At 40.8% G+C, this 14,234-nt stretch overlaps 1 protein-coding gene across 1 annotated transcript in view; it reads left to right on the forward strand.

The window, feature by feature from the left end:
- The first annotated feature begins 2,215 nt into the window (after positions 1-2,215).
- KCNIP1 (potassium voltage-gated channel interacting protein 1) overlaps positions 2,216-14,234 on the forward strand; it is an 831,960-nt gene continuing 819,941 nt past the window's right edge. The window contains exon 1 of the mRNA XM_038414238.2: positions 2,216-3,060. Coding sequence (XP_038270166.1) covers positions 2,973-3,060 — 88 coding nt within the window. The 5' untranslated portion in view covers positions 2,216-2,972. The remainder of the gene's footprint in view (positions 3,061-14,234) is intronic.

Below are 14,234 nucleotides of genomic sequence, written 5' to 3' on the forward strand. Positions count from 1 at the left end.
CTGAAACGTGTGACATTGATAGGAAAGACTATCATTGTTGGGGAAAGCAATCGGCACCTTAGAAATAGAAAAGAGAATGGACTCTTTGAGCAATAATGGAATGCAAGTGTTCTACATAACATTAACTCCAGTATCTGAAAAAGAGACACTTTATTATTATTTTATTATCACTTATCAGATTTCCATTTTGAATGCACCTTCATTGTTTTGTATTTCCTTGAAACCTAGTTAGTGCTGGTAAAAGTAGCAAGCCTGACAGTGCTCAAGAAATCTTATCAAACAAGTGCAGCACAAACACAGTCCTCCTGTCCATATATTCTCCTCCTCCAGGAGCACCACTTCTAGAAAAGCTCAACTTCTATTCCTACACAGAGCTTGGCCTCTCCGCTGACACTGCTAGCTCGGGCCCCGAACCAGCAAGGTACTCTGTGCAGTTGTATCCAGATCCACAAAAGGACTTAGGCACATACCTCCAAAATGTAGGTGCCACTGAGATCCTCACAACCCCCACTCAACTGCCACTTAATTCTGGAGTTGCCTAAATCCTTTGCCATCTAAATTTTCACTATAAAAGTCACATGGCTACTTAAGTTTCTGCTGCTAGGCATGCATATGACACCTAAGTCTAGGCACCTGGGAGTCTAGCTTATCCATAAACCCCAGTAGGATCCTCAAACCAGGTGAAGATAGATGTTCCCCTACCTATCTCACCTGCAGGGCATGAGCTGCTAGACAGTCTGAAAGCATGTTTGGCTTGGCTCCACACAAATTCAGGGGATGAGCTTTTCCTTTAGCTCCAGTGGTTAAGGAACTCGCACAAGATGGAGAAGACCCTGGTTCAATTCCCCACTCTGCTTGACAAGGAGCTGGGATTTGAACAGGATTTTTCTACTTCTCTCTGTCTCTACTGGGCTATAGAGTCATTCACTCTTTCTCTATGGCCCAATGCATATTTAATTATATATACAAAGTAGAATGGCTTTAATAGGAGAGATTGAGAGAGACCCACATCAGACTATCCTAGGGGTCAGCAGTGAGGATCTATAGAAGGAGATAAGGGATTATGATGCAGGGATTACTTGGTGGTCTTGTGCTAATATAGTAAAAGCAGTTTGTAAGACCCTACCTGCTCTGCTGTCTTTCTAATTAGGATGTTTAGAATAGTGATTATTAAAAAAAAATCTAAGGATTTAAAAAAAAAAAAACACCTCCAATGCAGACCACTGAATAGCCATAAAATGGTAATAATTTGTAGTCCCTAGTAGTCAGGCCTGTCTTTGAGCTAATGACCTAGAACTAAAAGTTTCTGCTCTCCGCTATGAAACTGTAGACTTATCCTCAAACCTAACAGTGAAGTATTTACTTCCTATGTCCTTAAAGATATTGCTCCCTTCTAGTGGGGTAAACTTAGCTTGCATCTAGCCAGGCAACGAAGGTTCAGTGCAATGGGTAGAGAGGAGAGACTGAGCTGCCAATCTTGGAGAGGGAGGGCCTTTCAGCTGGACCTCATTAAGGAGCAGGGACAAAGGAACAAGTCAGAGGGAGGCTGGAATTTCAAGTGACCAGAATCTTGCTCTTTCCTGAAGCAGAGATGAACAAATTGGTCATGTCCTGAATTCTGCCTGAAAGGGAATTTCTGCTACTTTGCAAAGCCATTTAATGTTCCCTAAGAAGGATTATCTTTATTCCCTGTAGTGAGGAGCCATCTTTACATTTATTTCCTGGTGAGAATGTAGGAGTATGCTGTTTAATATTCCCAGGTAGATTCCCTGAAAGAAAGGGATAATTTCATTATCCCAAGTGGAAGAAGCTGGGTGGGAGCAGGTGGCTAAGGCAATGCTCTGTTTAACACCCACCCACCCCTGGAGATAAGAAGACACTCTTGGTTTTTTAAGCCAGCAGGAGGGCTTAAGCATTAAATAAACCACAATGATGCTTGAGACTACTTAAGTGCCCTGGTGGGTTCTGAGCAACTGAACTTTGCAACCGCTGGACACAAAGCTGGTTTATCCCTAAGTATTTCAGGCACATCAGAAATAATTGGTTGACTCAAGGGAAGCAACCAAAGAAAGTGGCTGTTGCTGGTGAATACACCTGTCATTCAGATAAGTGGGAGGCTTGCTAAGAGGGGGTGGAGTTATATGCTGGAGATCATGCATAGCTCTAAAATGCTAACATCCTCTGCAGAGGTCTAGCAGGGAGCAATTTAATCTCTAGGAAGCTGACTAGCACACCGTTGCATTTTGAATAGTTGGCAAGTTGAGTTACTTTAGGTAGGCAAAAGAAAATCTGCTTGAAGACTTTTCTGGGTGCACTGTTGCTTTATTATTTATAGCAGGTTCAATAAAGAAATCTCCACTACCCTGAAACTCATGCGCAGCAGAGTCCAAACCTCTCTGCTTTGGTGCATGGGGAGGTTATCTGAAAGGAAGTGTACCCGTCTCTGACAAAACTAAAGTCAATAAATTTGAATGAGATTAGCACAAGAAAGAGAGATCGAGCAAAAAAAGTTGCAATTTAAATAGCAGCCTTTTTGTGCAGCAGTCACTACCCTTATGACTCCAGTATTAATTGCTGCATTACCACTGCCCTGTAAGGCAGTCAGCAAAGCTTGGTAAAGCAAACACCTCCTCTCTCTTGCTCTTTAGTGAGGTTTGCTGTGTGCCTGTGCTTATCAAGTTCCATCAGGACACACACATCCACAGGGCATCATATAAAGTATATACACATGCAGGGGAGAAGCTGAAGGGAAGAGCTATACCTTTAACAAAGGCAATACACTGCTTCCTCCTGTAATCACCCCTGAAAGCTTTTATAGAAGCACATCTCATCACAGAGGCTGTGGTTCTGTGTCTGAGCCTAACACCAGAGTTTTGTGCATTGCACAAAGTGCCACTGAAGTTGGAAAGGATTCTGCTTTTTTGTACTCCTGGACTTTGTAAGAGATAAGATCCTTCCTCCACATTTGAACCATGAGTGGCTGTTCGAAGAAATGTAAGCATGGGATTGTTAAATTTGCCCAGACCATCTTTAAGATCATCACAGGCACTCTCAACAAAGGTAAGAAAAGCAATTTCCATTCACTTAGTTCTGCTTTGCTGCCAGCTGTGAAGGGTGATTTCTTTTGCATATTAGGAGATTTGTTGTTGAGATTATTGGGATGTTCTGCTTCATTTCTGAGAGGCAAATGCTTTTAAGGAAGTTGCTGTGTGCAGTGAGCTACGTAGTGATGCTGTGTAGCCTGATGTAATTGTTTCTAACTTCTAAAATGTAATTGGCTGTACCAATACAGAAACACGCTACAAGACTATTGCATTCTTGTATGTTGTCAGTGTATCTTTTTCTAAAAGCAATTTTGTGCAGTTTCAAGAAGTTAATGGTAGACAGTATTTGTAAATAACAGGCTTCATGGCTAGTGATGGGTCAGTCTCTCACATGTCTAGTCATTTTCTGCTTGGATGTTTGTAATATGCTTGTCCCATAAGCATTTAAATAAGTTCTGTGGTTCAAAATCTAGGTCACTTCTTATCTCAGACTTTTTAGCATCTTTCTTTGTTGTCTTTACACACCTTACCAAATGTAAGTGGAGCATTAATAAAGCTATATTGTCATTTTTTAAAAAATGGCCAAATTCATCCCAGCTGTAACTCCAATAACTTCTGAGGTGTTGTATTGATCAAAGTTAACCCCAGTGTATTATTTTTTATGATCTGACCCCTACAGGGATATTTCTCCCACTGCTCCCCTTCACTTATTTAAATTAACCACAGTCATAGGTTATTCATACTTTTTAACTATTCATAAAGGGTTTCCGCTCATGCTTCGCTTGATATGTGTATCTTCAGTAACTTGGACATGTACCTTAATGGCACAGTTCATGACTTCACTAAAGCCTTTTTGCATTGGGATAGCGAGTTTAGACCTATTTTAAAATCGGGTACATTTGTAATTTGGTGATTCTAATATTAAGAATCTGTACAATTATCTGTTTTTCTGTATAAATGTCTGAAGCTCTTTTTGATCTCTCGCATAGACATGGAACGGGGACATTATAAAAGAAGCATTCATTCAGTATTCAGATAATTTTAGAAACCCTCAGAAGTGTCATATGGTTTTGGTTGGAAAAACATGCTCCTGGATGAATATTTATGTTTCAGTTGTTTATTAGGAGAAAAATGCACAGGATTAGATTTTTTTTTGTAAAAAGTAGTGGGTGCCAAATACCAGAAACTGAACTACTGCCACAACTTTGGTTAGTAGGGGCTGGGGTATTTATTTGTTCTGCTCTTTATGACAAACAGATACAAAAATCTAATAACTTTATCAAATTAAATTTCTGGCTTTAGAAAGCAATCTGCACAAAACAATGCTCTGTTTCAACACCATAGCATGCAGAGTATTGCTATTTAAAATCAGTTCAGCTGAAGTTTACTTCTCTCCTTTTTTTAATTGCCCTCCTACCATTTACCTACTTTCCTAGGTCTGAAGACTGTTGAGCATCAAATTTCAGAGACAAGAGATTAAAAAAAGTAAGTCTGTCACAAATAGCTGTCAGAAGTCAGCTGTAACTCCTGATTGCTGCCAAGGTGCCCTTATAGAAAAGATTCTTGAAAAGTTTGTGGAAGAGGGGACGTGGTCAGAAAAGTCACATGTTGACATTCCTAGTGCTGAGAAAGAACTGATAGTACAACACTTGAGTGATCTTTCCCCACCCAGTGAATTAAAACCTCTGGGTTTACGGTGTACTTTCTAATCTGTATTTCTGTTGAGGTAAAGGAGGTTACCATATGGGTCTCAAAGTCTTGTAGCATAAGCCATTGACACTTGCCAGTTGTAGTCACCAAACTTTGTGTCATTCACCTTGAGCTGTCTTTCTTCAGGACAGCAAGGATGAGAGATGATAAAACAGAAGCTTTGCTCTGACAGCACATTTCCCACCAGCTGATCTGGTGCATCTTATCTAATGGGAACATCTCTAACAGCCCCTGTGCTTTTACTGCCTGCACAGTTTTGGCAAATGAGTAAATCAACATTAGTGAGTTTAAGCAAAACAACATGCCCCCTAAACAAATAGGACAAATAACAGTAGAAAATGTAGGATTTTTTTTCTTTCTAAAAAACAGCAGCATTACTATCACTCTGCTTTTCTCTGGTTTAAAATGATGGTAACACATGTTCTGTTTTACCCACTTCTTTCCTATGGCAATGTCTCATTTCAAAAGCTTCTCAGACTAAATAGTAATGATCCCTGAGTATTCAAAGAATTTAAAAACTTTAATCACGTATTTTCTTTGATGCTGCTGCATGAGTTTCTGACTGGAAGACGCAGGCTCGGAAAGGAATAAACAGCATGAACAAGTTACTTTACAGGTGTATCGAAGATTTGGTAAAATTAAAGCTGCACATTTCCATATCATAAGCTAGAATACTCCACCTAAAAAGAAAATGATTATGAAGGTGGCTCAGAAGTTTTGATTAAGTCAATGTCAGCACCTTAAAAAAAAAAATCTTGGAAGAAAAACACAGTATTCCTACCAACCGAATCTGGTCATGTAAGTAGAACCTAAAATACACACACCATATTTCCTCAGCTTCCTGATTTTAGTGCTACATTTGCTCCTATTCAAGAAAAGCGTCCTGTGTTCCCGTGCATCTCTTCCGGGCTTACCTTCACATTGTTCTAATGTTTTATTTATTCTCAACAGCTTGTACAAGAAAGCGCTCAGTGACACTGTATAAACATTTCCTCCCTCCCACACATACTTGCTCCACAGGATCATTCTATAGGCAATTGAGAGGGCAGAGGACATTACAAGGCTCATAAGCTGGATCAGAGGAATTCAGTCCCTAGCTATCTGTCACTTCTGTTGTTGGTTTTGCTAGTAAGATTCTTTTCCTGACTGTCCGTGTTGCATGAAATAAGGTGACTGTAAGGTTGTGAGTCTCTAGAATTGCAATGCATTGCTACAGTGAAGCTACAGTAAAATATGCAGCAGACTCTCCCCTGTTCATAAACATTGCAGAGCAGAAAGTAAATTTCTAAAACGTATTTGTTGTCTGAAACTGTACATGCCTTTCTTTAGAAATTATTTTTGTACTGCAGATTGTTTGCAGTTTGTTGCAAAATACAGTAAAACTTTGATTTTATGAATACCATTCTTATGAATGACCAATTATGCAAACCATTTTTCCTAATGGAAAAGAAATCACATTACAAAAGTGATGATGATGATGATGAACAAAGCAACGTCCCTTCATATTCCAGTGCCTTCAGTGCATTGGAAAACACCTTTCAGTGATCCAAAGGACAGGATGAAGTGCACATGCTGCACTTATGCACTGTGCCAGCTACAATTTTGAGTTGCTCAATTTTATTGAAGTTTTACTTTTTATTAACTCAATCCTCAATTAGTTCATAAAACAGGGGTTCTACTACATTCCTAGTGTGTGGTGTTAGTTGCCAAAGTCATGTGGTGGTGGTTCTGAAACATGATTGCATGACTTACGTAACTAACCAATGTGGCATGACCTGTGAATACTGTGGTCAGATATACAACTGAAATTCTCTCTTGGCGCATATGTAAGCAGGGGAATAGTCCTGCTCTTGTGGGAAACTTTCCTGGCTTCTGCACTACCCCGGTGAAGTGGGCTAGCAAAAGGATCAGAGTCCTCGCTCCCACTTCCTTTACCCAGTGGCCTCCCTGCCCTTGAGGACTCCCCTTCCACTCTCCTATCTGGCAGAGTCCTCGTAAACCCAATGAGGCTGGGCCCAGGATTCCTGGGTGGCTCGACCCCAAACCCTGTTGTGGTCACCTAGGACAGGGGCTAGGGTGTCCCCACTCCGGGGTACTCTCTCTGCACTGGACACTTCTCTGACCCACTGACCATTACATACAAGTTAAAGCAAATGCAAGTTATTTAATCAACAATTAATTTTAAAAAGAATAAGGAAAAATGGGAAAGGTTAAAGGAAACACATCAACCCGCTCTGTGGCAGGGAACATCACAAACAGCGTCTCTGGAATGTCCTGGCAGTTCACAGTCTGTTCCTTGTAAGTCCCAGGCCTTCTTCTCAGGCCCTGGCTGTGCTGCCCGGATGCTGTGGGTTGGACACTTGTTCAGGTGGTGGCCACACGCTCTCAGGCTCTAAGTGGTAGGACCCTTCTTCCCAGTGTCGCCCCCGCCCTGTTGGGGATCCAAGCCTGGCCTGCAGAGCCCCTTGGCTGAGGCGTCTCCCTGTGCTGGGCCCGCTGCCCAGGGTCCCCCTCGCTCTCCCCAGCTGCTCACCGCACCCAGCTCCGGACTGCTCCAGCCCCAGCTCCACCACTCTCTCTCAGCGCCACTCTGCTCTGCAGGCTGCTTCTGTGACTCTGCTCCCAGCACTGACCTGCTTCCTGGGCTGTTTTTGTGGCCCCTCTGGCCCTGGTTGCTGCAGCTCTGCTCCCAGGAAGGGTCTTCTCTCTCTGGGTTGCTTTTCTGGTCCCTCTGGATCTGGCACAGCTCTGCTCCCAGCGCAGCTTGAGCCCCTGCTTTCTCCCTAGCTTGGCCCCACTCTGTCTGACCCAGGCAAATCCAGCTCATATGGAGGACAGACCTCCTGACTCTCTGATTAGCCTGCCCACCCTGTCATTCAGGCTGACCTGGAGCACTGGCCTCTCCCCATTTGTCCTGGGGGTTGTCAGTCTCAGGGTCATGATTCCCCATCGACCCTTCCCTCTTTTTAGTACTGGGAGCTAGCAACTAAAACACCCCCATTGAATGTTAGTAAGGGGGCAACAGTCCCCTTACGCATATGTGAGTTTAAAATTAACATTTTGTTAACAGAGTTCACCAACTCTAATGACAGGGGAAAGTGGATGTAGAAGGGTTACAAATACTGTGGAATCCAAACTCATGATCTAATTGGAATGAATATTCTTGTACAACTTCTTTGAGTATTTGTTCAGCATTAATAGAACCCAATAGCATGCATATATAATTGTGGATATGTCTCCAGAATTTGACTTTTAACTTTTAATTTAATTCTGTGTAATGACTGTTTCTCAACATTTCCTTTTCAGGACATGTGGGTGGAATACCTTTAATGCTGATAACTCAGAGTTAAATCTGAAGTTTTAAAATAAAGTGATTAATGGGGCTTTTCTAATGGGAGATATGGTATAATAGCCATATTACAGAGAGAGAAGGAATCTGTACCACAGTCGTCTTGAGGTGCTAATCTTGTAAAGCCAAACCACAGATGCAAGAGCATAAAAATAAAACTTTGTGATTCCTATAATTGCATCTAGGAGAAGTTAATAACATTTTTATCTATTGCAATTTAAAAACTGTTGCTAACATTTTAAAATCTGTTGAGGAGTTATAGACACTTCCTGTATGTTTTAAATTCTGAAGATCTCCTTCAGCTGCTGTGCAAAGTTATTTGGCAAAAGTGGTGCTGTGTTTTCTAATACTTTCTTCCAGTGGTCTTTGTTTTCACCTCCCCCATTCACACATAGTTATATTAATTTAGACGCTCACTTGATTCCATATATTTTCAGTAAGACTTCAGTTTAAATTAAATAATTCAACAAACAAAGAACAAATATAAGGTCTCCATGAAAAAGCACAGTGTGTGTGACTCTTATTGTATCAGCAACTCCTTTTCAGAGAGCAGCCTCATTGTATGAGGGCATAAAAGAAGAAAGACTACTTAAAATTACTGTTTCCCCTTCAGTTATTTTATATCACTATATACTCCATGGCTTTTAGTTTTGGCTGGAATCATTTTACTTAGCCTTTCAGAGCTTGCTCTGGGGGGACTGGATTCTCCTGAATGGTTCAAGAAGTTACTTTGCTCTCCTAATTGGTGTCAGTAACCATGTAGTCCTGACTTTGTTTGATCTATTGGCAGCACTGGATTCTGTCTTTATTTGGTTCACTTATTTCTTGTTTTCCTGACTGAATTTGAATTTTGCCATTGTAAGGGGTATAGAGAACAGATGTGCCTTGAATGATTAATAACTATTAATTCCTCCTGACTCTCAAAAATTAGAAAAGCTATCCATATCTGTGCATCTCCAAACAGGAAGTAAAGTCAGTACAAAAATGGTTCACATCCTGTGAAATGTTTTGTCTAAGCACGAATGTGGTCTTGTTTGAAAAGGACTATGTTAGTGTGCACTAGGACCTTTAAGTTTGCACCTGCAGCATCCATCCATATAGGGGAGATACAGTGCAGCACTTTGGTGTATGCTGCAATTCACGCCCCCATAGTTTGAAACATGAGGCAGTGTAGACATGCCCTAACACTCAAATAGGGCAAACTCTTTGTTGTTCTAAGAAATCCACATATTTTCACAACAAATTATAAACTATACATTTGTTTGCCTTTTAAATCAAATATACCATGAATAATCTGTTGTCCCATCAATATGTCCTTCCTCCTGAATTAGAAGCTACACATTTGTTTTCCTTGTGAGTCAATTCTACGTCTTTCAATATGTGGATAGTGTCTTGCATTCTGTTGCAAGCCCTAAATAATGTGAAATTCTTGTGTACAATCAGAAAATGTTTGAAGTATGGTCATTAGATTTGGAATGTTATCATGGATTTTGTTGGTTTTTAATTGTACAGTAGAAGTAATATAACTTGTATGGCACTTGGAAAAAGGAATATTAAAAATATAAACCAGAGTATAATTTTGGATTATTAAAAGAAATTGCTTAAAAAGGGGTATCCCAATTAATAATGTGGGCTAATATTGAAATATAATCCTTGAAATTAATCAGACATAAAAAGCTTCCGATAAGAAAAGGACTGAAGAAATGTGTTATACACTAGTGCCATCTACTGGATACCAGTGGAAGCACCAGAGAAACAGTGAGCTGAAATCTGAGCACTCTGGCTCATGTCCAGTAGAAATCAGAGAGTGGCCCCCTCTAACAATCCCTATAATCAGGGTATATAAAACTGAGGTCACCAATTTGGACCCCAAAGTTGACTGAACCCACAAGAAAGCTGCAGAATCCCCAGTGCAGCAGATCCCTGGACCAGCTCTGAAGAGAGTACTCTTCCCCACATCCCACAGTTAAAAGGATAAAACAAAGTGGTAAGATTTAATTACAAATATTATTTCTCCCTCAGTTCTTTAATATAAATAACTGAAGGTTATTTTGCTAGGTCTAAACTCTAGTGATGCCTTGAGTAACTACAGTAGAGATTTTAATCTATGTTATATTCATGCTCTCCTTTATATAAGTCAAAGTAAATTAGCCCAAGAGAGATTTGAACCATAACTTTAAACAGTTGTTTTTGATTTTCTAAACTTGTCCCTTTTGGACCAATCCACTCCAATAGCTGACAGACTCTTAAAAGTTCCTTAAAGACAAGTACATCCTTCTCCCTTGGAAGAATACTGGATGGATGAACAATGTGTTGGGTACTAAAGAACTGATGAGCATAAGAAAAGGTAATAAATCTTGGTCATTTGCATTGGTCATTGGTGTAACTCAGTGGTGGACAACCTGCAGCCTGTGGGCCACACACAGCCCATCAGGGTAATCTGCTGGCGGGCCGCAAGATAGTTTGTTTACATTGGCACAACTGCCCGCTGCTCCTGTTGGCCAGGAATGGCAGACTGCGGCCACTGGAAGCTGTGGGCGGCTGTGCCAATGTAAACAAACTGTCTGGCAGCCCGCCAGTGGATTACCCTGATGGGCCGCAGGTTGCCCACAAATGGTGTAACTGCTGAGCCTCAATCCTAGTCTTCACAATTGCTGGCAAGCCTATATTGGTGTGTGCTGTGCATACCTAGAACATTAGTTGTATCTACATTTGACTGGTAAACTATTGATTTTTATATTGATGTGGTTCTGGGTGAATTACAAAATTGATTGGTTAAGAATAACCCAAAGTCTCCCGATTTGAGAAATACTGTTCAAGTTAAGTGACCTGAAAAGAACCTAGTGATAAATTAGTAAGCTAGTGCTCCCTGTACTAAATAAAAACAGGTAATCCTATTAGATTCCATTTTAATATTGGCTATCACAGTCATCAAGTTAGCAATTCTAATTTTAGTTTTGAGCTCTAAAATCTAACTGGCACCTCAGCAACTTCACAAAATTGACCCTCTTTTATGCTTACATCACCAATGATGATCTTCTATGTTTAAAACAGATTGTTTTGACTATTTGAATGTATTCTTTGTCTATCAGCGGTATACAGTTTAAATATAAGAGTTGAAAGTATCCTCGTATACAGGATCCAAACTAAAAATAGAAATATGCACCTGATTTGCCAGGGATGCAATTTCTAGTATGCATGTGAGGACTGGAATGACCATTTGCTTGGCCTAAATTTTTTTCTTGTATGTTGTCTGCACATTAAATCAAGATGTAATGATGAAAGATGTTGTTTGGGGGTATTGCTGTTAGGTGGATAATCCTTAAATAGCTCTCCTGCTTCTATTGATTCCCCTACTGCAATCCTAAAAGATGCTGTGTGCTCCTGATCTGTATGCAATTTGTCTTGACCTCAACAGGACTTGGCCTGGATGACTGAAGGTAGCATATTGTGTCATTGGGGCTGATGAGTTAGATACTCCTGTAGCTTCATGAAATCTCTAAGCCTCATCTCTGATCAAATAACCCCCCCTGCTTTTTAATTTCAGACATAATTATCCTCTGATCATAAGAAATGGAATGCAGCAGGAGGGCACACTCTCCTTACCTCACCAGCAAGAGATTGGGTGGTAACTTGTATTTATTTTCTGTTCTCACTTATGAAGGGCAATGAATTCACATAACTAGATGGTCCCTATATGTTTAACTGAACATTGCTACGTTTTACCCTTTTCTCTTTCAATCAAAAGTCCAGGAGGTTATCCATGAAACCCCATTTTGCTATCACATGGTTAGGCTAATGCGGTTTTCCATTGGCTGTCTTCCATATTCCATCTACAGTGTTCCAAGAGTTGCACTGGCTTCCAGTCAAATGTTACTGAATTAAAACAGCTCTTTTTGATTGATTTAGATAGTTATATAGGGCCATAGGTGTACATGGCTCTTTATAGGAATAAAGAGCTTAGCCTAATACATATAAAATATGGATCTAATTGTATAATTCTTGGTGTTGAAAGTATGGGGAATTGAGTATGAATAAGGTCCATCTGGGTTTGGCCCATACTAAGGGAAGGAAAGGTGTTAGTATACGGACAAAACTGTAAGGAAAGAATTTATATGATACTATTCAGTAGGCTTCATGACCTTATTTCCTGTGTCTTGTGAGTGTTCTTTGAATACTGCTGTGATACTCTGGGTGGCTCTTCCATGATTTCCCATGTTCTTTACAAAACGGGGTGTCTTTTTCATTAGGGTCCATCCAGTGCTTAATTTGTGCAAGGGCTTGCCAGGGTTGAGCCCCGGCTCCTTTAGGCTTGGCAGTTCATAGCCCCAGTACCCCTGGGTGGCTTGTGTGTCATTTATGAAAGTAAAAACATTGCTTGAGCCTGGGCACCTAATTGCTTGAGTCCCGGGAACCTCTTTCATTACAAATTAAGCACCGGGTCCATGTCTTGAAGAAACTCATCTGTGAATGGCAGGGAACCTGGCATTTCAATTTTGAAAACCAAGTTAGAAAGAGCTGAATCTTGCTTTTTAACTGTTGGTTTGTGTCTCGGTGTCTATGCTCAAAAGGGGTTTTATTTGACAAGATTTATGTCAAGCACCTTGAGAATCACTATATGAAAGGCACTATAAACATAATCCACAATGCTGATCTGGTAATTCGGGATGCTGTTCTGATTCCTATCAGCAATATGGCATGCTTAGATAACAGAAGTCCTTTTTACATTCCAAAGGCCTGGTGCATGGAGTCATGGTGAGTCTAATCACCCCTGCAATGGCGAGGGAAGAAATGCTACTTGCATCAAGAACACACTGGGTGAGCTTGAGATAGGGGCACCCTAGCCTCCTGGTAAACGTGCTTATCACACAGTTCCTGCATTCTCCTCCTGTTTTTATTTTTTACAAGTAGAAACACTTGCAAAATCAACGTTGCCTCTGCAAAAGCCTAAGCTACAACAATTTTGGGCTGAGGCATTAAGTGGAGGAATAAACAGCAGGATCATGTGAAGTCACAAATCTCTGCTTGTGCCATTCTAATTAGAGAGATGGGCTCCATTGTTCATCAGAATTAGTTGTTGCTGAGATAACTGATTCCACAAAAAACAGTATGTCTGATGTCAGATGAGTAATAAATGGCACGAATGGCTGAACTACAGTAACAGAGCTTGTTTTATTGAAATGTCCTTAGTAATGGCAATAAAAGAGCGTAGAGCACAGAGAGGAAACACTTCCTCTGAACCCATGGTCTCCCTCCCCCTCCACAGAACAATCAGCAGATTGGTTTCTAAGTGTTTTTGTTTTCATTATCGTTATAGCCTGTAAACACAGCAGAACACAATTCACTTGTATGGATAATTGTTGATTCATGCTGTAAATATCACTGCAAGGAAACTGGCTTTAAATGTTACCATTTTCTACTTGGCTCCACAAATAGCCTCATGAGAGGGAATGCAGCAGTTTGGGGGGGAGGGGAGGGTTTAAAAACCATGTGAGTGGCCCCTGATATTGATCTCATGGAACACATTCTGTGTGATAAGTGTGCAGTGACTAGGATGAGCCAGGGGAGTAGGAGACAGATTGGAACAGATTTTCAAAGATGTTCAGCACTCTGCTCTTGTGAAATTATGAAACGTTTGGCCAGACTGTCCAAAATGCTGTGCCCCTAATGGGCACAACTCTTCTGAAAACCTGGCTCTTGTTGTAATGCTTTAATTGGAGCAGACCTAGTGAACATCAAGCCCTGTGTGTAGTCTGCTCTTCTGGAGACTTCTGCATTAGATTTGACTGAATTTGGCATATGATGGATGGCTGCCCCTGAGCAATTACAGTCTCTGTCTGCCGACCTGTCTGTCTTATCCCTTAATGTGTGAATGGACAGGGAAAGATAACGATGTGGCTGTACAAATGTAGGACTGTTTTGCTAAATGGAGATGCGGGGTGTGGAAGGAACACAATGCCTTCTCATATAGAAGAGTGAATGGTCCTGCAATGTTAGTAACCCCACAAAGGTGAAAAAGTTTGGGTGTCATGTTCTGCTGTTCCAGTAGGCTTATCGACAAGAAAGATGCATGGGACCCTGTTTATAAACAAGCATCTACAGTATAATATCACAAACTGAATTACCCAATG

The sequence above is a fragment of the Dermochelys coriacea genome, chromosome 8, assembly GCF_009764565.3.
Source record: "Dermochelys coriacea isolate rDerCor1 chromosome 8, rDerCor1.pri.v4, whole genome shotgun sequence".
Taxonomy (NCBI): domain Eukaryota; kingdom Metazoa; phylum Chordata; order Testudines; family Dermochelyidae; genus Dermochelys; species Dermochelys coriacea.